This window comes from Canis lupus, chromosome 10 (assembly GCF_003254725.2).
Source record: "Canis lupus dingo isolate Sandy chromosome 10, ASM325472v2, whole genome shotgun sequence".
NCBI classification, from domain to species: domain Eukaryota; kingdom Metazoa; phylum Chordata; class Mammalia; order Carnivora; family Canidae; genus Canis; species Canis lupus.
Window position 1 is genome coordinate 44863105 of NC_064252.1, and position 26233 is coordinate 44889337.

The 26233-nt window shown below is 37.9% G+C and overlaps 1 protein-coding gene and 1 long non-coding RNA gene across 10 annotated transcripts in view; one reads left to right on the forward strand and one right to left on the reverse strand.

The window, feature by feature from the left end:
* MGAT4A (alpha-1,3-mannosyl-glycoprotein 4-beta-N-acetylglucosaminyltransferase A) overlaps window positions 1-26233 on the forward strand; it is a 154987-nt gene that overhangs the window by 121523 nt on the left and 7231 nt on the right. For all 8 annotated transcript variants that reach the window (XM_049115846.1, XM_049115847.1, XM_049115850.1 and 5 more), the window contains 6 exons: window positions 7399-7513; window positions 8660-8790; window positions 12130-12237; window positions 12356-12549; window positions 16993-17071; window positions 17744-17810. In XM_049115846.1, the coding sequence (XP_048971803.1) occupies window positions 7399-7513; window positions 8660-8790; window positions 12130-12237; window positions 12356-12549; window positions 16993-17071; window positions 17744-17810 (694 nt within the window). The remainder of the gene's footprint in view (window positions 1-7398; window positions 7514-8659; window positions 8791-12129; window positions 12238-12355; window positions 12550-16992; window positions 17072-17743; window positions 17811-26233) is intronic.
* LOC118350100 (uncharacterized) lies at window positions 12223-25618 on the reverse strand. 2 transcript variants are annotated; one of them, XR_004803296.2, is made up of 3 exons: window positions 25412-25597; window positions 13893-14029; window positions 12223-12351 (listed from the first exon to the last, which is right to left on the reverse strand). It is a non-coding gene; the product is annotated as an uncharacterized LOC118350100 (long non-coding RNA). The 2 variants fall into 2 exon arrangements; XR_004803295.2 differs by having other exon boundaries at window positions 12224-12351; window positions 25472-25618.

Below are 26233 nucleotides of genomic sequence, written 5' to 3' on the forward strand. Positions count from 1 at the left end.
CCTTTAATGTTTTTTCACACTTTTAAGGGAAAAGTAATATCCAGAGTATATGTTCATTAAAACAGGAAGTTTTGAAAGTGTAAGCCCTCTAAGATGTATAAGATTATAACAATATATCAGAGAGCAGAAGAGTCTGCCATAGTCACTGATAATGTGGGTTCTGCAGTTCCATTCTCTGGTTTAGCACAAACGCTAGCTTTCTACTTAATGCTGTGACGGTGGGCAGGTAACTCATCTCTTTCCTCCTCTCCCATCCTTCCATTTTGGCTGTCATTCCTCCCTTCTCCATTGTTAAGAAGAACTAAGGTCTAATTACTTGGCAAATTTTAAAGAAGGATTTTTCTTACAGTTTTTTTTTTACTTCAATACATTTACATTTATATCAAAGATAATAAAACTGACATTTAACTCTAATGGTCCCAACTTTTAGCAGCATGGCTCAACAAATAAGTCTGTAACGATGTGGCTTTTAAGTTAGACAGGTAGGCAACAACTTAAATCACTGTAGGAAGCTCTTACTTCTTCCAAATCTCATTCTCCTTAGAGACGTAAGCTTAAATTTTACAATTGGAATTTCATTCTTTAACCAAAGGTCTTTATTACTTGTTCAAAATGCAGATACCACTGAGTGATGTAGCACACTAAGCCTGTCAGTTATTTATTTTTTTGGTATAAAAAGTTTATTAGATCTTTCCCTGGAAGGATGTTTTGATGAAAGTGTCAAGAAGAGGCTCTGGGTCCCTGAATCAGAAAGGAAATAAATGGTTTTGCAGCTGCTGGCAGGGGCTTGAGAGGTAAGGAAAGAAGGAAAAGTCTGCTATCACATGGTAGGGCAGACTTCATGAGGACAGACTCTGTCTCCTTTGACATTTTATCTCGGGCCACCTGCGTTCAGATGTGCAGGAATCCTTTCTTGGTTCTCAGGTTGGGAAATGTAAATAGTGATAGGGTCAGAATATAACATTGTAGGTAATAGTGTGTAAGAGTTGTGAGTATAAAAACATGGTGTTTAAAAAAACAAACAAACATGGTATTTTAAAATTAGTACATTTCCTTTAAATGTCTTAAGGAAGTCTTACTGTAATTTTACACGTCCCATATTATTGTAGTTGAACCGTGTTGTTTGTTCTAGGGCCACTATATATTTACACTATGGTCAAGGACTTTACAGAAAGAATTTAAAAGTGTAGTTACATTGCTTTTAAAATTTGTTTTAAATTTCTAAGAATAGAATTAATGGAATCTTAAAGCTTTTTTAGTGGAATAGAGGAAAAAGTAACCATTTAGGAAATTAGGGAAAGAATAGAGTTAAGAAAGAGGATAAGGAAAACTTCCTTTAAGCAGGGTGTGCGTATTGTGGTGTTAAAGCCACAGGAGCTATGAACTGACGCTTATTGCACATTTACCATATGTCGTGCATTGTTCATTACAACTTAGGCTTTACACATATTTACTCAATTAAAACATCTTGTTTTTCTAAGAACAAGATCATCTTGTACGTACTGTCTCATAGCCTGTTTTACTGTCGTCTAACATGATAGACATCTTTACTTGCCAGTAATAATGGGTAGGAAGAATTTTTATGGGAAGCAATAATTGCTTATTGAAGTATCACTATTCAGATATCATAATGACCTTTATGTTGGTCATTTAGATTATTCTGAACTTTTTAGTTGTGTCACAGATGAATCCAATGAACATTCCTAAAATTACCCAATTTTCTAAAGAAATTATGCCTCAAAAAAGAGGAAGTTGCTTTGTATTGAAGTCTTCACATAGTTTTGTATTATGTAGGGTTCTCTCAGTTCATTATGATCTACAAAGTGGGGAAAAAGCACATCAGTCTGAAAAGTCCCCAGTTTAATATTGTTTTTTTTTTTAAGATTTATTTATTCATGAGACACACACACACACACACACACAGAGAGAGAGAGAGAGAGAGAGAGAGAGAGAGGGGCAGAGGGAGAAAGAAGGAGCCTGATGTGGGACTTGATCTCGGATCCCAGGATCACACCCTGAGCTGAAGGCAGACGCTCAGTCGCCGAGCCACTCAGGCATCCCTAATATTGGTTCTATATGTTGGTGAAAGGTAGAAATCCCCCCACAAAACTGGGGGAGATTAGTGTGTGAGGAAGCAAAGGGATTTAATCCAGACTTGATCAGTGTCCTAGGTGTGTGACTTCATGGTTGCATATGCTGGGGTGTATCTTATCCAGGATGCTTTTGATAGAGCGCTTTTAGAAAGGCAGTAGAGTCAGAGGTTACCCTATGGTCATTGTAGGCATGCTCCTGAAAGGGAAAAAATGCCACGTGTCCTGGTGTTCCATTTAGGGTTGGAATGAAGTTTCCTGTGACACAATCCTACACGTTCGTAAAGTGCTGTATCACAGATGACCTGGAATTGAAGAGTGTCTTCTGGAACACTGTTGGGTGATTGAGGTACCTCCTAGGTGGCATTGTGGAATTCCTATTGTATCCTGTCCCAAGACCCAATATGGCTGGTTGCCCCACTTGTAGTGATGCTGACATTCATTGGTGGGCTTGGTGGGAAGCTTAATCTCTCCTTTGGGAAGCTCCCCAGCAGCTACTCCTCCAGGAGTTCTGCATCCATTGATTATTTTTCCCTGGATAGGTTATTTCACAAGAGGTGGCCAAGTGATAATTTTGTAATTCTGTGATTTCTAACATTCTTATAAGCTGAGTTCTTCTGTGAAGAAATTTCTTCCCTCCTCAACTATTTGGTTGAGAAATAGTCCACTAAGGAAAGGCGGAATAGATGCCTGTTCTTTCTCTTCATTAATTTTTAAAGTTGGTACCCTAGAAATCTCCAGTGGTGGCCATTTAGAAAACATTGTTATGAATTCATGGGTTTTTAAAATATATTTGATTTGCCTTAGTCCTTGCCATCATTATTCACATCAATACATCATAAGCCATTGGGAATCTCTTCGAATTGGCTTTTGTATTCCTTCCATGTAAGTCCAGTAATCTTTGATCACTTCTGTGATCAAGATTGTGCTGACTGGCACAAGATTTGCACATTTGCTGTGCCAGATCTGGAATCAGCCATTTCTCTAAGGAGCCCTGGTCCATTTAGAGGCACATAGTATTTGGGACCACAATCCGGGTGCTTGAGATGCTCATTGCTCTTATGGAATCTCTGTTTCTAGGCTTTTTAGCAAAGAAAAGAGTAATTTAGTTTTCAGGGAGGAAAACTACAAACTCATATTGATATTCCCAAATCAAATGAAGATTTTAGGGCTTTTACTTAACTTTAAAAATTTTATACCTGTATTTCTTTTCTCTTACATTCAGAGTCTTAGTCTTACTAACATTATCCTATTAACATAATTCTTTTATTCTATAATATGTCTGAAATAGTTTCAAAATAATAATACCATCCAAAATAATAATAATAATAATATTATTCACTACTGTTAGACTACTGAATGTGATTTAGATTTTCTTTGTCCCCCCGCCTTAGAATATATCCTAATAGGAATATATAGCCAAAATTCTGTGTTTGAAAGTCACTGAAGAAATTCCTTATACTGTGTGCCAAATTGATATAAAACTTGGTCTGTTTCATTTTATATTCAGTTTTTAGGAATTTTTATCCCTTTTAGTTGTAAAAAAAAGTTCCCAAATCAGAACTTACAGAAGATAAGATGCAGAAGTCTCACTTTTATTCCCATTCCCATCATTGTTTTCTCCCTTCCCCATGGGTAACCACCATTAGTTTTTTTATTTCTTTTGTTTTTTAAGATTTTATTTATTTGAAATAGAGTGAGACAGAGTGCAAGCACAAGTGGGAGAGGAGAGGAGCAGGGGGAAAAGGAAAAGCAGAGTCCCCATTGAGCGGGGAGCCTGATGCTGGGCTGGATCCCAGAACCCCAGGATCATGACCTGAGCCGAAGGCAGATGCTTAACCAGCTGAGCCACCCAGGCTAGTTTTTTATTTCTTTTTGTACTTAAATAAAAATTAAGCAAAAAAATATATAATATTTTTTATATGTAATATTCCAATATATATTTTTCTGATATTTCATTTGAATATTGTAAAAATATTTTCAATCTTGTTTTTTAGCTTCTCTCTGTAAACTAGAGATTACTAGTGAGATTAAGATTTGTTGAAGAACGGCTCTTGCTGTGACAAAACATTCATGTCAGAGAAGCACATACTTTCACAAAAAACCTATATAGGAAGGTTCATAGGAGCTTTATTTGTAATAGCCAAAATCTGGAAACAGGCCAGATGTTCTTTAGTTGGTGAATGTTAAAGAAACCGTCATACATCTATACCATGGAATATGAAATAATGAACAGAAACAAACTATTGATACCACATCTTGGATCTATGGAATTATGGGGACTTTAAAATACATTCTTGAAAGGTTACATACTGTATGACTCCATTTATATGGCATTCTTGAAATGACAAACTTGTAGACTGTTGGTTACCGGATGCTGAAAGTGGAGAAGGAAGGAGGTGGCTGTGAATATAAAGGGTAGTGTGGTAGCACAAGAATCCTTATAATGGAATTGTTCTGTTTCCCAAAAATTACATGGCACTAAACACACACACACACACCGGAATGCATGGAAAACTGGTGAAGTTGAATGAGGTCAGTGAATTGTATCAGTCAATTATAGTGTAGTTATACTGAAGAATGTTAGATTGGGGAAAACTGGGTGAAAGGTATTCGAGATCTCTGTGTTTTCTTATGGCCACACAGGAATCTACTCTTACCTTTAAATTGTTTTTTAAAAGTGAAGTTACTTATATACAAAAATCTGCATTTCTATACACTAATAACAAAGTGGCAGGAGAGGAAATTAAGAAAACAATTGGTTTACAATTGCACCAAAAAAGAATAAAATACCTAGAAATAAACTTTAACCAAGGAGATAAAAACGTGTACTCTGGGAACTATAAGATGGTGATGAAAGAAATTAAAGATAAGGGGTGCCTGGGTGGCTCAGTTGGTTAAGTGTCTGCCTTCAGCTCAGGTCATGATCCCGTGGTCCTGGGATGGAGCCTTACGTCAGGCTCCCTGTTCAGCAGGGAATCTGCTTCTCCCTTTCCCTCTGCCCCTCCCCCTGCTCCTTCTCTCTCTCCCCCCACCTCCCCAAATAAATTAAATCTTAAAAAAAAATTAAAGATGATACACCCAAGTGGAAATATATTCCATGCTCACAGAATGGAAGAATTAATATTGCTAAAATGTCCGTACAGCTGAAAGCAATCTAAAGATTCAGGGCAATCCCTATCAAAATACAAACAGTGTTTTTCTTAGAACTCAAACAGATAATACTCAAATTTGTATGGAATCACAAAAGATCATGAATATAGCCAAAGCAATTTTGAGAAAAAAAAAAACAAAAACAAAAACAAAGCTGGAGGTAACACAATTCTACATTTCAAGATATACTATACTACAAAGGGATAGTAATCAAAACAGTATGGTACAAGGACAAAAATTGACACAAAGATCATTGGAATAGAATAGAGAACTCAGAAATAAAAGTGAAAGTGTTTGATGAGATGCGATAGTGGGACAAAGCAATTTTCCTAATTGAATGTAAAAATGTGAATTTATGTGTGGTAGCCAAAATTAACGTACTAAATTTTAAATAGGCATTTGACCGTTACATCTACATTTCTATGCATTTAAATAGTCCCAGACTTGTTTTTGGAAATTACTTACTGGAAAAAATTTGGAATTGCCTGGTATTAGGGATCATCTTTCCTTTGGGCATAGGTAGTATTTAGGTTTGGGTGTAGGCAGCTCTTCTTTCAGAAAGGAAAGTTAGGTGTCAGTGTAGTTCTGTGTTTTGTCAAGTTTGCCCTCCAGCTTCCCTAAAATTCTGAAGGCATAAAAAATGTCTTTTCTGTTCACTGATGTATTCTCTGGGGTTATATAGTGTCTGAAACACAACAGAAGCTCGATAAATATTTGGTGAGTCAGTATCCTGTCTTTCCAAATATTCCTACTGTTTCTTCATGGGTGGGAAGAAGAAAGCTTTTAAGACTTAAATGCATGAAAAAATCTAAATATTAAAATAAGTGAAAATTGCTTAGCAAGTAACTAGAAGTGGTAACATGAAATTAAGAAAAGGAAAAAAATTTAGGATATTAAAATTATCTTGTGACTTGAAAATTTTATGATAGGAGATTCTGGGGTGGAAGTCTTTGCATACACTTATGATCGCTGATCTTTGTCAACTCCTAATTGAATTGGTGAAAATCCCAAGCAAGCATAAATAACACATAATGCTGGCCGAGCATATGGGATTAACTGGCGCTCTGAATTGCCACAGCTTCTTAAGTATTTTGAAGATATTAATTAACTATTAATTTAATTTTTCATTTTTAAAGATTTATTTTAGAGAGAGCGAGCAAGGGGAGGGACAGAGGTAGAGGGAGTGAGAGAATCTCCAGCAGACTCCCCACTGAGCAATGGAGCCCAGTGCAGGGCTCAGTCTCACAATCCTGAGATCATGACCTGAGCTGAAGTCAAGATTTGGACGCTTAGCTGACTGAGCCACCTAGGCGCCCCTGAAGATCTCTTTTAAAATTTCAAAAGTTTCAGGAATCTGTCCCACATAAATGAAAAGCGCTAATATGTAAATATGAGCACATTTACTGTATCATTGTTTGCATCGACAAAAAATGAGAAACAAGCTGGATGTATGCCTATGATCAGGGATTCACTGAATGAATTCTTTTACATTGATATCATAGAATATTATATATCTACTAAATATTAGCCTGGAAAGATACTCAAGATATATTAAGAGAAAAAAGTGTGATAATATCCCTTATTTATAAAAATGTAAACGTGGATGAGAACCTAAAGTACATATGGGTCTTTTTGTGCTCTACGGCCATATAGAAGGTAGCAAATGGATGCACAACCCAACTTTTAACGTTGGTTACCTCAGCTGGCAGGCTAGAGGGCAGAGAAGGAAAACTGCTGACTTTTTGACTTAGTACATCGTATTATGTAAAAAAAAAAAAAAAAAAAAAAATTAAAGGCCCAAAAAATTTCTTTTGGAAATTTTTGGAAATTTAGTAAATTTCTTTTACTTTGAAAAGTAGAAATGATAGTGTGAAATCATGTTGGGCACCATGAGAGGACCAAAAAGGGAGTATTCATGGCACGGGACTGTGATTTTTCCACAGTAGGGGAGTAGTTTCAGTGACTCACTATATGCCTCTTCCATTTTATTGTCCTTATTTTCTTTCAATAAAATTTATATTTTCATCATTTTTGACCATATTTTTCTCGATTTGCATTATAAAAGTATACTTGAGTTTTCTTTTAATAATGTCCTTTTATCTGGATCTTTCCATCTCTTTCTGATATATTTATTCAATTGTTCAACTTCCTTTAGCTTGAAGATGATATTATTGTCAAACAGAATTACTTCAACACTATAAAAAATTTTGCACTTCAACTTTCTTCTGAGGAATGGATGATACTAGAGTTCTCCCAGCTGGGCTTCATCGGTAAGAAAAGTGTCAGATTTATATACTTTTCAGAAATAACTGTGACTCTTGGTATCTTAAACTAATTTCTTTGACCTCTGGAAATGGATTGCTTTTGAGGAAATTTAATTTAGGTGAACTTCTGTATGTGAAATGATGAAAGTCAACCCCAAATAGTATTTGGATACTTTTAAAAGATTGTCGTATTTACTATGGCGTTCATCAGGCAGGCCTGCTGGCTTCTTACATATACACTTAAAGCCAGCCATGGTGCTGAGCACGTCTGATTTCTCCTCTGACACTTCCAGATGCTCTTTTATGGCCCAGTGCTTTTGCATCATTGGGGTTTAAAAAAAAGAATGCCACACTAAATGTTTTCTAGTATGAATTCCTGGTATTTGATGTAGTACTCGAAGTTCTTGTTTGGTGATTAATTTGTATTTGTTTGTTGCTTTCATAGACTAGTTAGGGTGTTCATTTAAAATTTTTTCCCACTAAAATTCCTAAATCATTCAACTAAAGAGTACATGTTTAAACTTGAAGAACTGCAGGCAGTTTACAGGTTTTAAAAAAAACGCAGAGGATAACATTTCACTTCCAAAAGCACCCTAAAACTTTAAGTATTAGAGACTAAGCCTTTGACCTTGTTGATCATTTATCTCAAAACTTAATTTAAGAGTCAAATAGTATCTTTGCTTGTGAAGGTTTTGTTGAAGACAGAATTAGGAAACCCTGATTTTGGCATTTATTCATTTGGTTAATTTTTTTTGTACTTAAATCTGAAGGAATCTAAAAGAACCTAAAGTTCTTTTTTTTTTCTTTTTTTCTTTTTTTCTTTTTTTTTAATGGGGAGAGTTGTAATAAGACATGAAGGGAAAAAAAAATCCCTGACTCGGTTCTTAAATCCTACGAGTCAATAATTGTATGACAAATTTTATAAGAAAGAAAGTCAGGAGCTCTGTAGTCCTGTTTATACCCAGGTGACAACTCCGAATGTTTTGCTGAAGCATGTTTGTTTGCTTTTGATAAGACAAATTGGGAGGTTATTCATAACGACATATTTGATAGCACAAGCTTTCATGTCTTTGTTGTATAGATTTCATTTATTAAAGCCATCTTGATGCTTGGTTTCCTCGTAACAGCTACTGACTGAGAATGTTTTTTCAGGTAAAATGTTTCAAGCACCAGACCTGACTCTGATTGTGGAATTCATATTTATGTTCTATAAGGAGAAACCCATTGACTGGCTCTTGGACCATATACTCTGGGTAAAAGTCTGCAATCCTGAAAAAGATGCAGTAAGTTAATTTCTTACGAGGGTAGATGTAGGAGTGCTGGCAAAAATGACTCCTATATTTGGCCCATCATTTTGTTCATGTTCACTCTATGACCTCTCTTGGGGCTGCGTGTTCAGGGCTAATGATGATTACTGTACCTAGGTTAGAAATGCCCCCTGAGACTGAGACTGGGATGGCGACACACTTGTTTGGGTCTCCTGTGTTTCTGTTAGAGATAAAATAGTCTTTCCCCTTCCTGACACACAGGTGGTAATACAAGATCTAATTAAAGGTTAGCTGTCAGTTTAGGTCCAGTGCAACCCCTTGGACCTCAGGACAAGGCCCTTGCTCACTACAATGTATGTAGCCTCTTGCTCTATAGAATCTGTGGACTAAAGTGCAGACCTTGCAGAGAAGAACTGCATGGTTGGATCCTCATCCCCTTTAATCCTCACCCCCACACACCTTCAGTCCCCTTAAATTAAACTGTGCTTTCTCAGTTTGAGGAATACTTAGCGGTTCCTCCCCTACCGTTAACAGTGGAAGAGGCTTCTTTTCTGTATTTCATGAAAGTGACTTTCAGGAAGCCAGATTTTGTAAAGGAACAGTTAAATAGATGAATGAAAACAGTGTTTTCACTTAACATTTGAAGTGCTTGCTTGCTTTCTTGAACTGACAAAAAGTTCTTAAATTAGACTTTTAAATAACAGTGGAAAGTCCTGTAAAGCAGTGAAGTCTCCACCTTTCTTTAAATTTCTGATAGATGTTAGTAATGTCTTTAGGCTCTGATATTTTGTTACTGTGGGCTATAAATGTTCTCATATCTGTCCTGGGCCGGGGGGTTATTTCAGCTTTCTTATACTCTCTGTCATCTTTCTTTTTTTCAAATACTTTGGGGACAATATCAGGCCCCAACACATATGAAAATAAGGAATAAGACAGAAGTAATACTTTATACAAAAACAATGGTGAGTCAAAATGTACTTTTTAGTATATTACTTGAAAGAAACCAGTTTTCATAGTAATTTGCTGACCTTTGGGGTGATGATGGTAGCCAGTAAAAGTAAGTAAACAATGATTTTTGCTTTATCCTGTTATTTCCATAGAAATCTTATTGTAAAAAGTAATTAGATATGTTTTCCTTGTCCAATTTGAATTATACATCTGGAAAAAAGATATTTATTTGGTGTAAGCATAAATAAAATGTGAATACATATTCTTAAAAATAAGTCAATTTTGACATGTAATAACAGGAAATCTTTATTATGGGCATGTGTCTTTATAGGGATGACTTGACATTCATTTTAACAAACATTTAATTTGGCTTCATGAACTTACTATTTTCTCTAGAATAGTTTGATCATTCTACCTGCCAATTACTTTTTAGGACACTGTCTTCTGGTGTTTATAAGCTATTGTTATATTCTTTTTTTTTGTTTTTAAACCACTTTCATAGAGCAAATCATGGAATATAGCCAAATAGCAAAGTAGCTATTTTCCAACAATGATTGAACATGTACATTGATTTGAACAATTCATTTTTACAAGTCCTAACCTATATTTTCTTTGTGACTTACAGGAATTTTTATTGTAGGACATAAGAAAATTCATGTGATCTTTATACGCCTACAGTACACTTATATTTAATTGGTCCCGTGCAGTATCTTATCCTCCTATATGGTTAGGTTCTAAAATAACTGATGGTAAAAAATTTAAGCCACTGAAATCTATAAATTTTAGCACACAGCCCTTCAGATAGTTTGATCTACTCTGTCACTGCTCCCTAGGCCATGTTCTTCTGTGGCCCATAATTCTTCAGTTGCTTTGCTAGGATGTCAGGGAAGCTGTCACCACATAGTCGCTGGCCTCCAGAACACCATCTCTTTAACTGTGGTCTGGGAAGCCCCTCAGGGCGTTCACACATTCTTCCACAGGTTTATCAGCCCACTTTGACTCTTCAGGCACCAGTGTATCCATTGCTTAGTGAGAGGGCTCAGTCTAGGCACTGTTTGTTCTCCCCACCTCTGCACTCTTCTCCTTTACTCTGCCTTCCTTCCATTCTTCTCCTTTTACTTGAGTAGTTGAGTTTATGTGAATAGAATATGTTATGTTACCTTTAGTGTAGTGTTAGTAATAATAGTAATGAAGTAAGACCTCTTTGAGAAAAAGCAAGCATTTTAGTACCCAGAAAATTATTGGAGTCCTTCCCAAGTTGGAAGTGTCTTACAAACAAAGACCTACAAATGTGTCTTTCCAGTATGTTCTTGGTCTAGAACTTGTAGAACTCCCTGAAAAGAAAAAGCATGACAAAATAGCCGGGGCTTGAAGTACTGACTTAACACACAATGAGAGCCCTGCCAGGAGGATGGGTTTCACATCCTGACCAAGAGTGAGGACAGGTTGTAATCTGAAGTCTGGACCATGAGGCACTTCAGGTTGAAACACAAGTGTCCCATAACTGTGCTGAGTTGTGGAACTTTAAATATCATGCACTTCCTTATGGTCAAGCTATTGCCTTGCGTTTTCAGATTACTTTGATGCAACAAAATGTGTCCTTTATTATTTGCAAATCCTTCATTGTATTATCTGATGCTATTCTATATTCTGTATATATGAACCAAACTTCTAGTTTATAGTGTGTGCATTTTACTTTTTATTTTTTTAAAGATTTTATTTACTCATGAGAGACAGAGAGAGAGAGGCAGAGACATAACCAGAGGGAGAAGCAGGCTCCCTGAGGGGAGCCCCATACAGGACTCGATCCCAGGACCCTGGGATCACACCTTGAGCCAAAAGCAGACACGTAACCACTGAGCCACCCAGGTACCCCTAGTGTGTGCATTTTAATGTTAAAAGTAAAATCTGTATTTTGACAAATCCTGAAGAAGGTTGGAATTAAATCCTTAGCTCTTCTCTTAGTTGTGCTTATTTTAAATTTCCATATCAAATCTGTTTATCAAGTAGGTAGCAAATCTATTTATGTCTTAAAAAGGCCCCTAAAATTTTTTGACTTGGAATTATGAGATGAAGTTGGATTCTTTTCAATATTCTTAATAGGACTTCTGGAAGGGGCACCTGGGTGTGGTTCAGTCCATTGAGCATCTGACTCTTGGTTTCAGCTTAGGTCATGATCTCAGGGTTGTGGGATAGAGTGCCATGTCGGGCTTTGTGCTGGGTGCGGAGCCTGCTTAAAATTCCCATTCTTTCCCTCTGTTCCCCCACCTCCCACCCTACTTTTAAACTGTCTCTAAAAAACAAAAACAAAAACAAAAACTAATAAAAGGACTTCTGGTTTTTCTGATGAGGACAGGTTTCACTTTGTAATGTGATACTAACATGCTTTTTTTCCCCAATATTTAGAAACATTGTGATAGACAAAAAGCAAATCTGCGAATTCGCTTCAGACCTTCCCTTTTCCAACATGTGGGTCTGCATTCTTCTCTATCAGGAAAAATTCAGAAACTCACGGTTAGTGATTTAATTTTATTTTTCTCATGCACATATATTTAGTGTATAGTCATTCCTCCTCTTCTTAAGTATAAATAAGTTGTCTGTTGTTTAACAGCATACGTGTCTTTCCTCCTAGGATAAAGATTACATGAAACCATTACTTCTTAAAATCCATGTAAACCCACCTGCAGAGATATCTACTTCTTTGAAGGTCTACCAAGGACATACACTGGAGAAAACTTACATGGGGGAGGATTTCTTCTGGGCTATAACCCCAATAGCTGGAGACTACATCTTGTTCAAGTTTGATAAGCCAGTTAATGTAGAAAGGTTGGTGACTATTGAAATATATTTGGTCCTACGATTTTATGCCTCTTATTCATTTTTTTAATAATAAATTTATTTTTTATTGGTGTTCAATTTACCAACATACAGAATAATACCCAGTGCTCATCCCGTCAAGTGCCCCCCTCAGTGCCCGTCACCTAGTAACCCCCACCCCCCGCCCTCCTCCCCTTCCACCACCCCTAGTTCATTTCCCAGAGTTAGGAGTCTTTATGTTCTGTCTCCCTTTTTGATATTTCCCACACATTTCTTCTCCCTTCCATTCCCTTTCACTATTATTTATATTCCCCAAATGAATGAGAACATATAATGTTTGTCCTTCTCTGATTGACTTACTTCACTCAGCATAATACCCTCCAGTTCTGTCCACGTTGAAGCAAATGGTGGGTATTTGTCATTTCTAATGTATGCCTCTTATTCATAGTGTAATTTATGATTTTTTTTTTTTTTTGTGTGTGTGTATAACAGATATGAGGAGACAGTGGGTCCCAAATGTTAAGTTATAAATACATCTTCTACAACTTGGTAAAAAATGAGTGCATTGTTTTCAGATACGACCCCAGCACTTAGCATGTTTGGTAAATTCCATTGGTATTGCTGAACATGTATTTAGTATAGTTTTTTAGTACGTTTATATAGAACTGTCCCTCAAAATATAAAATTAGTTTTCATGTCCTTATTCTAGAATATCCCTTAGGACTTAGAGTCCGTTAACTAGCAATTTGACTGAAATGATAAATTTGACAGACCGTGAGACCATCCCTAGTCAGTGATTTTACACAAGTTGGTTTGCTTTTAGACCACCACAGAAGAATTTAGAAACTCTTAATGTTTTTCAGAGTTTATGTTCATTTTATGAAATTTAGGACTCTTTTCTCCCTGTTTTTTCAGTGGTAATGATGTCTTCAACTTCCCCTTGGTTTTGGGTATATTCCCCAGACTGTATGCTGTCTGTGGTACACTTAAATGCAATCCTTGAATGGAATATGATTTTTGTAGCCCGTGGCATATTGTGTTATGTGTTCTCATGAGAGGGCTGTCCAGTTTTTAGAACCCACCAAAAATCATTTGTAATAATTCTATTTAAGGTGGTCAGAAACAATGCATAGTGATAATGTTATTCATTTTATTTTATTATTCTAAACTGATTCTAAAGAGGAATTTAAGTGTGTAAAATGTTTTTGGCGATGGGAGTATCACTGGAAAAATGTATAAAAATAGTTTTGAGTAATATTTTGCATTTATGAGTATAAAATATTTTTGTTGTTATTTAATGTTCATTTTTATACTAGATAGCATGATATTCAGCACTTTGAGGTAGTGCTTACCATGCTTAAAAGAGTCATCATGGGGGTGCCTATGTGGCTCAGGTTAGTTGAGCATCTGACTCTTGATCTCAGCTCAGGTCTTGATCTTGGGGTCATGGGTTTGAGCCCCGTGTTGGGCTCCATGTTGGTTGTGGAGCCTACATGAAAAAAAAATCATCGTAAATATCTGATATGAATTTAATATCCAAAATATATAAACTTATACAACTCAACACTGAAGAAGACAGTTTGATTAAAAAATGGGACAGAGGACCTGAATAGACATTTTCCAAAGATGACAGACAGATGCCCAACAGATGAACGAAAAGATGCTCAGCATCAGTAAGCATCAGGGAGGTGCAAGTCAAAACAATGAGATATCACCTTATGCCAGTTAGAATGGCTGAAATCAGAATGACAAAGAACAGGTGTTGGCAAAGGTGTGGAGAAAGGAGAACCCTCATGCACGCTGCTGGTGGGAATGTAAATTGGTGCAACCACTGTGGAAAACAGTATGGAGCTTCCTCAGAAAATTACAAATAGAAATACAATATGATCCAATAATTCCGCTGCTGGGTATTTATCCAAAGAAAAGGAAAACACTAATTTGAAAAGATGTTTGCACCTCTGTGTTTACTGCAGCATTCCTTACAATAGCCAAGATATGGAAGCAACCCAGATGTCCATCAGTAGACAAATGGATAAGGAAAATGTCATATATGTACACACAAGGGAATATTACGTGGCCACAAAAAGGAGGAGATCTTGTCAGTTGTGACAACATGGATGGACCTAGAGGGTATTACTAAAGTAAGAGATAGAAGTCAGCCTGAGAAAGACAAATACCATATAATTCCACTCAGGAATCTTAAATCCCACAAATAAACAAAAACAGAATCAGACCTGTGAATACAGTAAACAAACTGGTTGCCAAAGGGGTGGGAGTGGGGGGTTGGGAAAAATGGTGAAGGGGAGAGGGAGATGCAGGCTTCCAGTTATAGAATGAGTAAGTCACAGTGATGAAAGGCACAGCATAGGGAATATAGTCAGTGCTACTGTTATAGCAATGTATGGTGACAGATGGCAGCTACACTTGTTGTGAGCAGAGCATAACATATAGAGATGTTGAATCACTATGTTGTACACCTGTAAGTAATGTAACATTGTGTGTCAGCTATACTCAAAGAATTTTAAGAACAAAGAGTCATCATAGAATTAGAAACAATTAGTTCCTCTCCATAAATAGGAATAGTCTCAAATCCATGTCTTTTGGTCTGTTTTTAGCAAGTTAAAATAGTGCTCGCAAGGAATCTGTTGAAGAACTCCTGTACTGGAGATTCAATTTCTTAACAAATATATTTACAATAAACTTTTGTTGACCTTACTGAGGACACAGTTCTAGTAATAAAAGACATTTTTTAAAAATCATAGTACATTTGAATTTTCTTAGAGTTCACAGACCCATTCTGCTGGAATAGATAAAAGGAATCACTTTTTGATTTGCACAGTAACTTACTTGTTGTTAGAGGGGAAAAGCAGAAGTTGTGTTTCTCAATACAGAAATCAAGTGTTGGGGAAAATATTTTCTGAATATATAACATATGTTTTGACTATACAAAAATTTTAAAATATGAAAAATGAAAAAATCACAACCTGAACGACACCATTTTGACCATAATGGCACATTTTTTCTTGGTAATACTGTGCACTTTCTACTTTGAAAGCCATCATAGTCTATGTATAATTTTATATCTTATATTTTATATCATAATCTGTTATAAGTGATTTGTAAACATTTTAATGGTTGCACAATATCCCAATGCCTGGCTGTACCATCATTTATTTCTAGTATTAAACTTTACAGATCATATTGAGTTTTGCACTGTAAATAATCACACAGTAAATACCTCTCAGTCAGTCTAAACACCAAGTTCTGTCCATTGTTCTTTTCTTAAAAGTGGCTTCCTCTGTCTTGTATTGTTGCATCTATAGCTGAGGTGAGTGGCCCATGGTTAAAGGAAGCAGCATTCCAAGTCAAAGATACCTTTTAAAAAAGTGGTCTCTCATCTGAAAATGTTGGAATTATTTTTTGGTGTAGCTTAGAGGGAGCTAATCTTAGCTTAGAAGGTGCCCTTCCCTGTGAACATTTGAAAATCAGGCCTTAATCACAGGTGATTTTTGCCCACAAATACCATACTGTATCTTAACCATACTGTAACTGCTCCTTGCTACAATCGTGTGAAGTAGGTGAGAATCTCTGCACTGTATAGAGGAGACTTGGGCTCAGAAAGCTAATGGAACTTGCTGAAGGTGAGAATTCTGTTAAATGCGACACCCTGAATTTGGATCCAAGTCTAAGTATAAACTTCTAACCATTTAACTTAGCTAAACTTGAGTTTTCAGTTTAGATTTAGATATGCTTTGCATGCCCTGTCTGGTTTTATGCCCTCCTCCCCCCGATACACTTACATATCCACACTAGTTTTCAGGATATCAAAACCTGAGGACATTATCCTCATACCCAGAGAGTATTTTAGATTGATCACAGTTGTTTTTCAGATGTTCATACTGATAAGTGGAATTATTCAAGTATTCGAAATTGGTTAATTTACTTTCAGGCTACTAATACTAAAACTATTTGTATTGGATAAAATGAGTCTTTGAACTTGCTGTGGCTCACGGCTGTCCTGGTGAAAGTTTTCTCTGATACAAGATACAGTAGTATTATTTAGGTGCTGCAGCTTTGATTATTCCCCTTGAGGGGTTTATATATTTAAAACAGTGTAAACAGCAATATAAAATTGTCCTTTAAAAAAAATCTATTAAATACATTATTAACGGTAAGCAACAAACATGCCCCTTCTGATGGAAGGAATGGACATATCACCTCCGATTGCTTCTTTAAATTTTTAAGTGCCCAGTAACTATTCAGATATGGCACAATGGCACAATATGGATCATGCCATTGCTATACGTTCTGGTGCTGTCAGCTTTGTAGTCAGAGGCTCGTTTAGAAAGCTCGCTCTGAAAAAAAAAAAAAAGCAAGCTCGCTCTGAGGTAGGGCAATCTTGAATCTTTGTAAAGTCTCATCCGACTCATACTTTTATGTTTGTTTTTTCAGTTATTTGTTCCACAGTGGTAACCAAGAACATCCAGGAGATATTCTGCTGAACACAACTGTGGAAGTTTTGCCTTTTAAGGTATGCCTATTTTTTCCCCCTTAATTTTTCTTAAGAACAGAGACTGATAGGTAGACTTGGTTGGAGGTTATTCTTGTTTATGTGGTAAAGAAAAGTCTCATGATTGCAGGATCTTAGCAGTGAGCAGAATTAATTTTTTTAAAAAATATGGAACACATAGTATATTGTCCCATTTGTCTTATTCATAGAAAGAGCCTCCATTTTGTTTCATGTTGGAAAATAACTTGGAAGTTCAGGCTAGGAAAATAAATGAATTATCATCTTACTTGAATATTTACTAGCTGCTTAATGTTTTCAGTCTCAAAACGCCATGTGGTTTTAATGCCTGTTGCTTAATACACAAAATTAATTTACTGGTCTTTAAGGAGTGCTTAGATTTCTTTCAAGTTAAGATGGTTTTTTACTTTTAATAAAAAAAATCATGTTCTATTAAATTTAAAGTTGATTAAGATTTAAATTTTCTAACCACTAATATTTTCTAACCACTAATATATAGATTCAGATAGCTAAAAAAATGTATTGATAAACTCTTTAAGGTTCAAGATTGAGATGACATTTTCTCTTTTTTAGTGATAGCTGTGCCACAAACACTTTTATGTTTATTAAGCTCTGTTAGATCTGTTTTAAATAGAAGTAATGATTTGTAAAAGTAATGTTTCTGTTCTGTTTTAGAGTGAAGGTTTGGAAATAAGCAAAGAAACCAAAGACAAACGATTAGAAGATGGTTATTTCAGAATAGGTAATAACCTCCTGCCTTAGTAAAACGTGCTTGACTTTTCTGGACTTACTCCTAGTTTTAAATTCTTGTTGGACATTAAGCACTTTAGGGTTACAGTTACCAGTGTGCTCCCAAGTTGTTTGTCCTCATGTGTCACTACATACTTTTATTATCTCAACCCAACCAGGAGCTCAGATCAAAGGTTCATTTGCTGGTTCTCTTCCTCTGTCCACCTGCCCCTTCACTGTCCCCCTCACTGATATTACCTATATTACCTATCTGCAGTCTCACGGGGTGACCTCAGCTACTTGCAGAGTGCATGCAGCATCCACATGCCAGAATCTGTGCTTTTAGCCCGCACCTCCCCCCAAACCTTCAGGTCTGTGTGCCTTCTGAGTGGCCCCACACTCATCTACTCTGAGCATCTGTAACACGGTCATGTCTTTTGGTCCCCATGGTTTTCAATGTCACCATTCACCTGGTTGCTTATGCCTAACTCTGGGAGACACCCTGAGCACCCACCTCCTTTGCACTGCGCATTAGCATGAAACACGTCTGTCTGTGTGGGAATGCATAGTCCTTGGCCTGGGACGGTGCTCTCGGCCTCCGCCTCCACTTCTGAGCCAGGGAAGGACTGCATCTCCCTGCGTCCTTTCCTTCGCTTTCCCCGGAGCCACCATGGTTGCCACCGTGGTTTCCTTTCTAAAATGTACGTGTTCCCATTATGTTAACCTGGGGATGGACCTTAACCACATTCCATCATCAGATCCCTGAGCTCCGTCCATTTTCACATCTTGCTTCCTTTTATCCTTAATGTCCCTGGTCCTCAGACACTCGTTCCTTTAATGTTCCTTGTCCTCACGTGTAGCCATGTGTCTGGCCATTTTCTCCGCCTGAAATGACTGACTGCTATTTCTCCTAATGAATGCGTTCTCATTCTTTATTAAACGCTGCATTTGCCCCTCCTCTCTGCTCTTTGTTACCATGCTCTGTGCGCCCTGACCGTGTAACCTTGCTGTGCCACAGTCGTGCGCACTCACTGTGGGAGGGGAGGGGGGCCTTGTCCCTCATGTGTCTCCTGCAGTTGACATGGGGCCTGTAGCTGCATGGTCATCAACTCAGTGAATGATTACATATTTTCTTTTATTTAAAACAAATGAATGCTTTCCTCAATAGTAGGCAGAAGAGAGTATTGGTTAAGTTTACATTGTATTACAGGACAGATACATTCTTAAAATTCTTTCTAGAGCGGTTTTACATTTGGTGGCATTGTTTCTGCTACCAGGCTTGGATGATAACCCTAATTTTTGTGTCATTCTGGTGGATGGATGAGTTTAATTATTTTCATATTTGGATTATATCTTAGCTCGTTTCTAAAAATGTACATAAAATTGGCTGCATATACAAGACATTTATTAACCCTATTACTTGTCAGTTATTTAGTGTCTGAGATTGTTGTGTTCTAGGTTAGGAAAGCATAGGAAATTGAACATTCGTAGTAAGTTCTCTGCAGCAATTTGAAGATAATGACCATCTAAAACATCAACTCATTCATATTTAGAATTGAAGAGAATTTATGGATCAGCCAGTCTTTTTGTGTAACAAAAAGGTACATCAGAAACAAAGAGCAATCGACTTTTTTGCAATTGAATATAATTCTCCCTAAGTATGCTCTAGTGGAATAGCTTTGCAGGCAACTTTCTCTTGGTGAAACAGCCATAACTGGTGAAAATTATTTTCAAGAAAATATAGCAAATGGAGAGCCATTACTCATGAAAACCTGAATCTCAGTAAGTACACGAAGGGGCTGTGGTGTTTGGAGCGACCTGACCTGCTCCACTACCCACTCTGCCCAAGCTCAGAGACCCAAATGCTGCTCTCTGCGGGTGCAGCCAGGAGCACTAGACTCCTTTCCACCAGCTCCCACTGTAGGGCTGTGGTTTCTCACCGGGAAGAGCAGGCTGCCAGCATCTGTCATCATCCTCAACTCCATATTGCAGAAACTCGATTCCAGACCAGAGCAGCTAAGAGATGTGAGGCTCCTTCTTCCAACCTAACCTCACTCAGGGGTGACCCTCATCACCCTCACCTAAGCTCCCTTGCCCCAGCACCCTGGGAGATGGAAGCCAGGAAAACAAAGGGTGACTGCTACAACCCAGTCAGTGCTCAGAGAGCAGGGGTGTCACTCCAAGGTAAGTGGGCTGATGTCCCTACCAAAGATGCTGAGCAGTGGTGCAGAGGTGTTCTCCAGGAGAGAGTCAGTTGAACACTGGAGCTTTCCCTGAGGGGACTGATAAACTTGAAACAGAGCCTGGGGGAGTTGAGGCCTCTGAGGGACACTGTGGAATACAACGGAGATTTTGATGGCAAGCAACTAAGAGGAGACAGGTAGCTACATTGTAGACCATCCAGAAGTTTGACAGAACCAGGGAAGGAGAGAACTACTAAGAGCCTCCTGTGGTGGGAACAAGCCACAAAGACAGGCCCCACGTGGGGGCCTGGACTTAACTGGGCAGAGTGTGCAGCCATTTATGCTTGAAGGTGTGTTGAAGATGGAACCCAGCCAGCAGGTAGTGGAGCCATGACGGCTGGGGGCAGGGTGGGCGGGTACAGCATCACGGCCGAGGACAGGCTTGTTGAAGGAAATCCTGCCGTCATTAGTAAGTTAAAGCTGTGAGGGGAAGAGCCTTGTCAGAAACCCTGGAAGGAGAGGATGGAGGGCCATTGGGTGAGGCGCCAGGAGGGCTCAGAGGGTGGGACCCTGGAAGTCTCGCCAGTGCCAAGATTTGGGAATTCTAGTCACTTCTCAGTCATTTCCTCCTTCCTTTCCTACTTCTTTGCTGTCTTTTAATGGTGACCTAACAGACTGTTGGGTCAGAGACAAAAAGTACATTTCTTGTTCGGAAACACAGGACAGGCACATGGTACCAAACGCAAATTTGAAGACAGAAACTTAAAAGTCTCCTTTGCTCTTCTTTTCCCTCCTACCCAGTGCTTCCCGGAGGCAGTTCCCTTAATGATGTGTGTCCTTCCAGAAGTATTCTGTTCATAAATAAAAATATGCGAGTTTATTTTTTAAAAACACACAATCACACACAAGTGATAACATGCTCTGCACTTTGTTCTGCATCTTTTCACTGAGCAAAATACCTATATACAGGGGAGATGAACATTCCAAAAAGCTGTAACATTTCAGATGCACAGAAGATACAGATACTAATGTAATGAGTATCTGTGTATCTGGCTTGAGATGCGCCAGTCAGTTGTTCTTCCCTGATATCTTCTTTTCCCCTTCCACCTGATGAGAACTACTGTCCTGAGCGTCGTGGTTACCGTTTGCACGTATGCTTTTATTACCTATGTGTGATACATTCCTGAACAACACACAGTGTTAATTTGCTTGTTCTTAAATTTGAGAGCGATGAGATGTTCTGTAGTCTACAGTTTGTCTTCTCTGACCATTATGAGATTTGTCCACGTGGATGTATCAATGGCTCATTCATTTTCACTGCTGCGTAAATTTCCATGGATGAATATATATCACTGTCTGTTCTGTTTGGCTATTAAATTTGTTTCCATTTTTTTTCCTGTTACAAACAATGTTGGTCTGAGCAATTCTGCACATGTATGAGAGTTTCTCTGCATTGGGAATGCAAGTAGGTCTTTAGCTGCATTATCTTCAGTTTTAGTTTATTATTTGTATTCTTTCTTCATTCTTTTAATTGACTGCCCAGAATTCCCTCATGTTATACAGCATATCATAATTTATAGAGATGTTTGCAGTTTTTGCTGCAATATATACTCTCTTCAGACATGTCAGAGTATATCTGCAGGATAAAATCCTGGGTGAAAAGTGTTGTTGTTTTTTTTAAGATTTATTTATTTTAGAGAGTGCATGTGGGTGCCCGCATGCTGGAGTGGGAGGCACAGAGGGAGAAGGAGAGAGTCTTAACCAGAGCCCAGTGCAGGGCTCGATCTCACAACCCTGAGATCACAACCTGGGCCAGAACCACTTAATTGACTGCACCACCCAGGTGGCCTCTGGGTAAAAAGTGTTGTAATGAGGCCAGTTATATCATTAGATAATCATCTTTCTAATTAAATGAGCCCATCAGATGACAGTATAATACCTCATTAAAATGTTTTAAATTTCATACTATTTTTCAGCCCTCAGTAATTCAGTAACACTTTTTTGTAGCATATACTTCCTACCCCATTATAGCCCCAAAATGGATATACTCTTCTGAAATAAAATTAATACTTTTTTAATAAAAACATTACTTTGGAAGTTGATATGTTTAATATTACAAGTCTTGGGGGTATCTCAGTGGCTTAGTCAGTTAAACATAGGACTCTTGATTTTTGGCTCACGTCATGATCTCAGGGTTGTGAGATTGAGGCTGGCATGGGGTTCCGCACTCAGCATGGAGTCTGCTTGTACCTATCCCTCTGCCCCTGTCCCCACTCTGATGTGTGCACGCTCTTTCTCTCTAAAATAAATAAATCTTTAAAAAAAATACACAAGTATTCTCTGGTATGGTTTTCAAGTTGAACATACCTTACTAAAACCCTAGTGATTATATTGTAAAACTCTAGAGTAGACTGCATGATGAGTAAACAATAGCCCTTGGTCCAGATCTGGCCCACTTCCTGTTGTTTTTCACCCCCCCCACTTCCTGTTTTTGCTTAGAATGTTTAAAATTTTTGTTTTCACTTTTAAGTGGTTTGAAAAATGAATTATATGTTGTAACATGTAAAAATTATAAACAATTTAAATTTCAGTGTCCATAAATAAAAGTTTTATTGGAACATAGCCATGCTCCTTTATTTATGTATTGTCTGTGTGCTTTTATGCTACAACAGCAGAGATGAGCAAATAGTTGTAGTAGAGGTTGGGGTGGTGCTCTGATTGCTTTGTATCAGCACTCAGTGCACTACAAATGGCAGTAATGCATTTATAATTTGACAGGTTTTCAAGTGCCACACGCACCTGTGTACCACCATACTGGGACATTTTTTAAAAAAATGACCAGTGTGTACCCATCATGTCAAAACTATACAAGTGGACTTTGAATGTCAGTGCTTTCTAACACTTTCTAACACAAAAATCCGATAATTTTACAGAATCAGACGCCAGGTCATCGTGGTTATTATGCTGTGATGCAACAGCTGTGCTAGAGAATATATTACCATTCTGAGCCCTCATAATACTCCCAACTCACAGGAAAGCAGAGGTCAGAAAATTAGAAAACTTAAAAGAGTATTTCATTCCAGCAGAATTTCTTCACAAAAATAAAAAATTCAAATGAGGCTGTAACCTAAGTGAGTTTCAGAGTCACTCGTGTGTTAGCCAAGAAAATAAAACTGATTACCAACAGTGAGTTAAACTGTATTTAATTAGGGGCACCTGGGTGGCTCAGTCTCTGCCTTCAGCTCAGGCCATGATCCCTGGATCCGGCCCTGGGGTCGAGCCCTGCATCAGACTTCCTACTTGGCAGGGAGCCTGCTTCTCCCTCTCCCTCTGCTTGCTGCTCTCCCTGCTTGTGCACCCTCTCTCTATCAAATAAATAAATAGAATCTTTTAAAAAATCATATTTAATCAGAGCAGCCAAAGATACATGTGCAGATAAACTTAAAGGCCATAAAGCTTTCAGCAAAAACTGCTTGAAGAATTGAGGACATTGGAAATGGTATCAGTCAAAAAACAGACTATTGACTGTGTAGTTGTCAATGTGATATATTTATAGCATATTTTAAGGTAAACTAGACGAAAGTGGTAACAAAGCAGGAAGGTAATAAATGTATATCATTGTAAGATTATTAGTAATTGGCAAAACAGTATTTTTTGAAACCAGACTGATAAAGAAGTAAATTGTAACATCTAAAATACCAATAAAAATAATATAAAAATAAATAAATGGATATGTAAAAAGAGGTTGGATAGAAAATAAACAATTTAAACCAGAGAGTGTTCGAAGGTTTCCTCCTCATTGTAATTATAAGAATTATATTTAATATTTATGTAACAGATATTCACATCTTGCTAAGAAACAACTCCCTTCATAGAAGATGAAAAAATACTGCAAGTATTTTATTATGCCAGTTGTTTATCTTTCCAAAACCCCAACAGTATCATCTTCCTCAAAATTAAATGTGATTTTCACTAAATGTTCTTTACTTAGTTGATTCCCAACTACTTGATGCTGCTGGGGTTTTTTGTTTTGGTGATTTTTTTTTTTCCTGGTCTTTTTGCATTTGTGTGTGTAAGGGTTTAAGTACACTAATGAATTTTGGACCTTTTTGGATGAGGCTATTTGCAAGATCACTGTCAGAAATCCTGCTCGTGCAGAGTATCTGGGGATATCTCAGTGCATAAAAAGTCATTATAATATGTGGGAAACCGGATCTAGACCTGCAGTACAAAGAAAGCCTAAAAATCTTCTTATGCTAAGATAACACTAGAATAAAAATAGGTTCAATTCTATCATTTTCATTAAAAAAGGAAGTTATTTTGTCTCAAGTTGATATATGTTACTTGTACGACCCAGTTATTTGGAGTCAATGCCAAGATTGAAGTAACTGAAGCATTGGTCTCTGAACCGTCTGCATGGAAGCAAGTATAGGCAAGAATATTTTCCAGCAAGCTGAGAAAACACAAACGGAGTACAACCTGAAGTGGAATCTGCTAGGATGTGGTACGGTGAATGGTGGTAAAGATACGTATGAAGAAGGCGGCTTAGTCGGATAAATTTACAATGTGAAAATGTAAACCGTTTAAAACCAATAGTTATTATTCATCAGATAGTGTACGGGAAATACTTGAATCTGTCCTATATCATTGTTTTTTTGAACCAGCAGCATCAGGAGTGAACTTCACTCACCCTCACAGGCTTTGCCATGATCAGTTCTGTGAATTTTTGTCAGAAATACGAACTGAATGAATAGTGTGACTTGCTGGACCACAGAGCAGCTCTGGGGCTTACCAGTGATAAATTTTATCATGGAAAACAAAAACAAAACCTTTTTCCACTTTCTTTTTTTCTTTGGGGGGGGGGGCAGGAATAAGATTAGAATTTTTCCCAGTAAGAAGAAAAAATCCGAATTTTTTCCCTTCACTACTGTTAACTCGTTGAAAGTCCGTTTTTGCTGAAGACTTGATGTTTCTTAATTCAACCTAATATTACGAGACAAAATAGTGCTTATATGCAAACCTTGTATTTAAGTCAAGGATGACATATTTTGAACTATACAGATTAATCCAGGGGCTTCCACCTAACTTTTGCTTGGAAGTGACTTATGTCCTGTGCCTAGTGACCCATACACGGCAAATATCAAGAAGAACCCAAGGGAATTCCATCATAAACACCTTCCAAGGGACGAGGCTGCGCCACTGAAACCACGTGCTCGCACCCATGGATCTCGCGGTATCCAGGCCGTGGGAAGGGCACCACCCACGGTAAACTACATAAGCTCTCAGGGATCCACACAGATGAACGCTTGCAATCAGTTGTAATGAGGAAGATGACTCAGAATCCCAGTGCCTGAAATGTTAACCCCCACCCCGCAAAGGAATTACGTTCTCCTTGGCCCACCTACATTCACAAAAACATAAAAGTACTCACTATTGGTTAGAATTTGATTTCATCAGTAAACATTTTGTGGAAACTTCTGTAAGTACCAACCTGGTATCTTCCCTTTTCCTCTTGGGCCCCCAAAGCCCAAAATACCTGCCACCTGCCCTTTGTAAGAAGCAGCCGGGGTGCCGCGACCCGGCCCCGCACCGCTACCAACATGGCGCCAGTTGCTGAGCGGAGCATGCGCACTGCGGGGCCGTACCAGCCTCTGTCCTGGGCCCGCGCATGCGCCCTGCTCTGCTCCCCGTGCGAAAATTCACAGACTAGCCTGAAGGGAGACCAGCAGGAAATGGTATCAGAATCGGCGAGAATCAGCAATTTTGCGCAGGAAGCTTTGGGAGATATTGTTGACTGTAGTCAGCCCGGCCTTGGGACAACACTGAACAGGCAAGATGGGTTTGGTGCTTTGGAAAGTGTGAAAGCTGCTAGTGAACCCTGTTCTTTATCAGGAGAAGTAACTCAAAGTAACGAAGCTCTTGCAGAAAAATCCAAGACTTGTCAACAAATCTTGTTGCGAAGATGGTTGGCTGATCAAGATAGCACTCAGGAATCCTTCAGAACTGGATGAATTCATAAGCGAAGAAGCATATGAGAAATACAGAAAATCTCCTGAGGAATGAAAATGGGACCCCTAACTAAACTAGTATGAAACAACATAGCCTAGCATAGTCGTCTTACGTTAGTGATGCATAGAGGACCTAAAATAGCAACCACTAGCAGCCAATGGAAAAAGAAACTACTTGCAACAATGCTAATGGAAGAAAACACCCCTTGATTTTATGATTGCACATAAGTGCAATATGCATATGT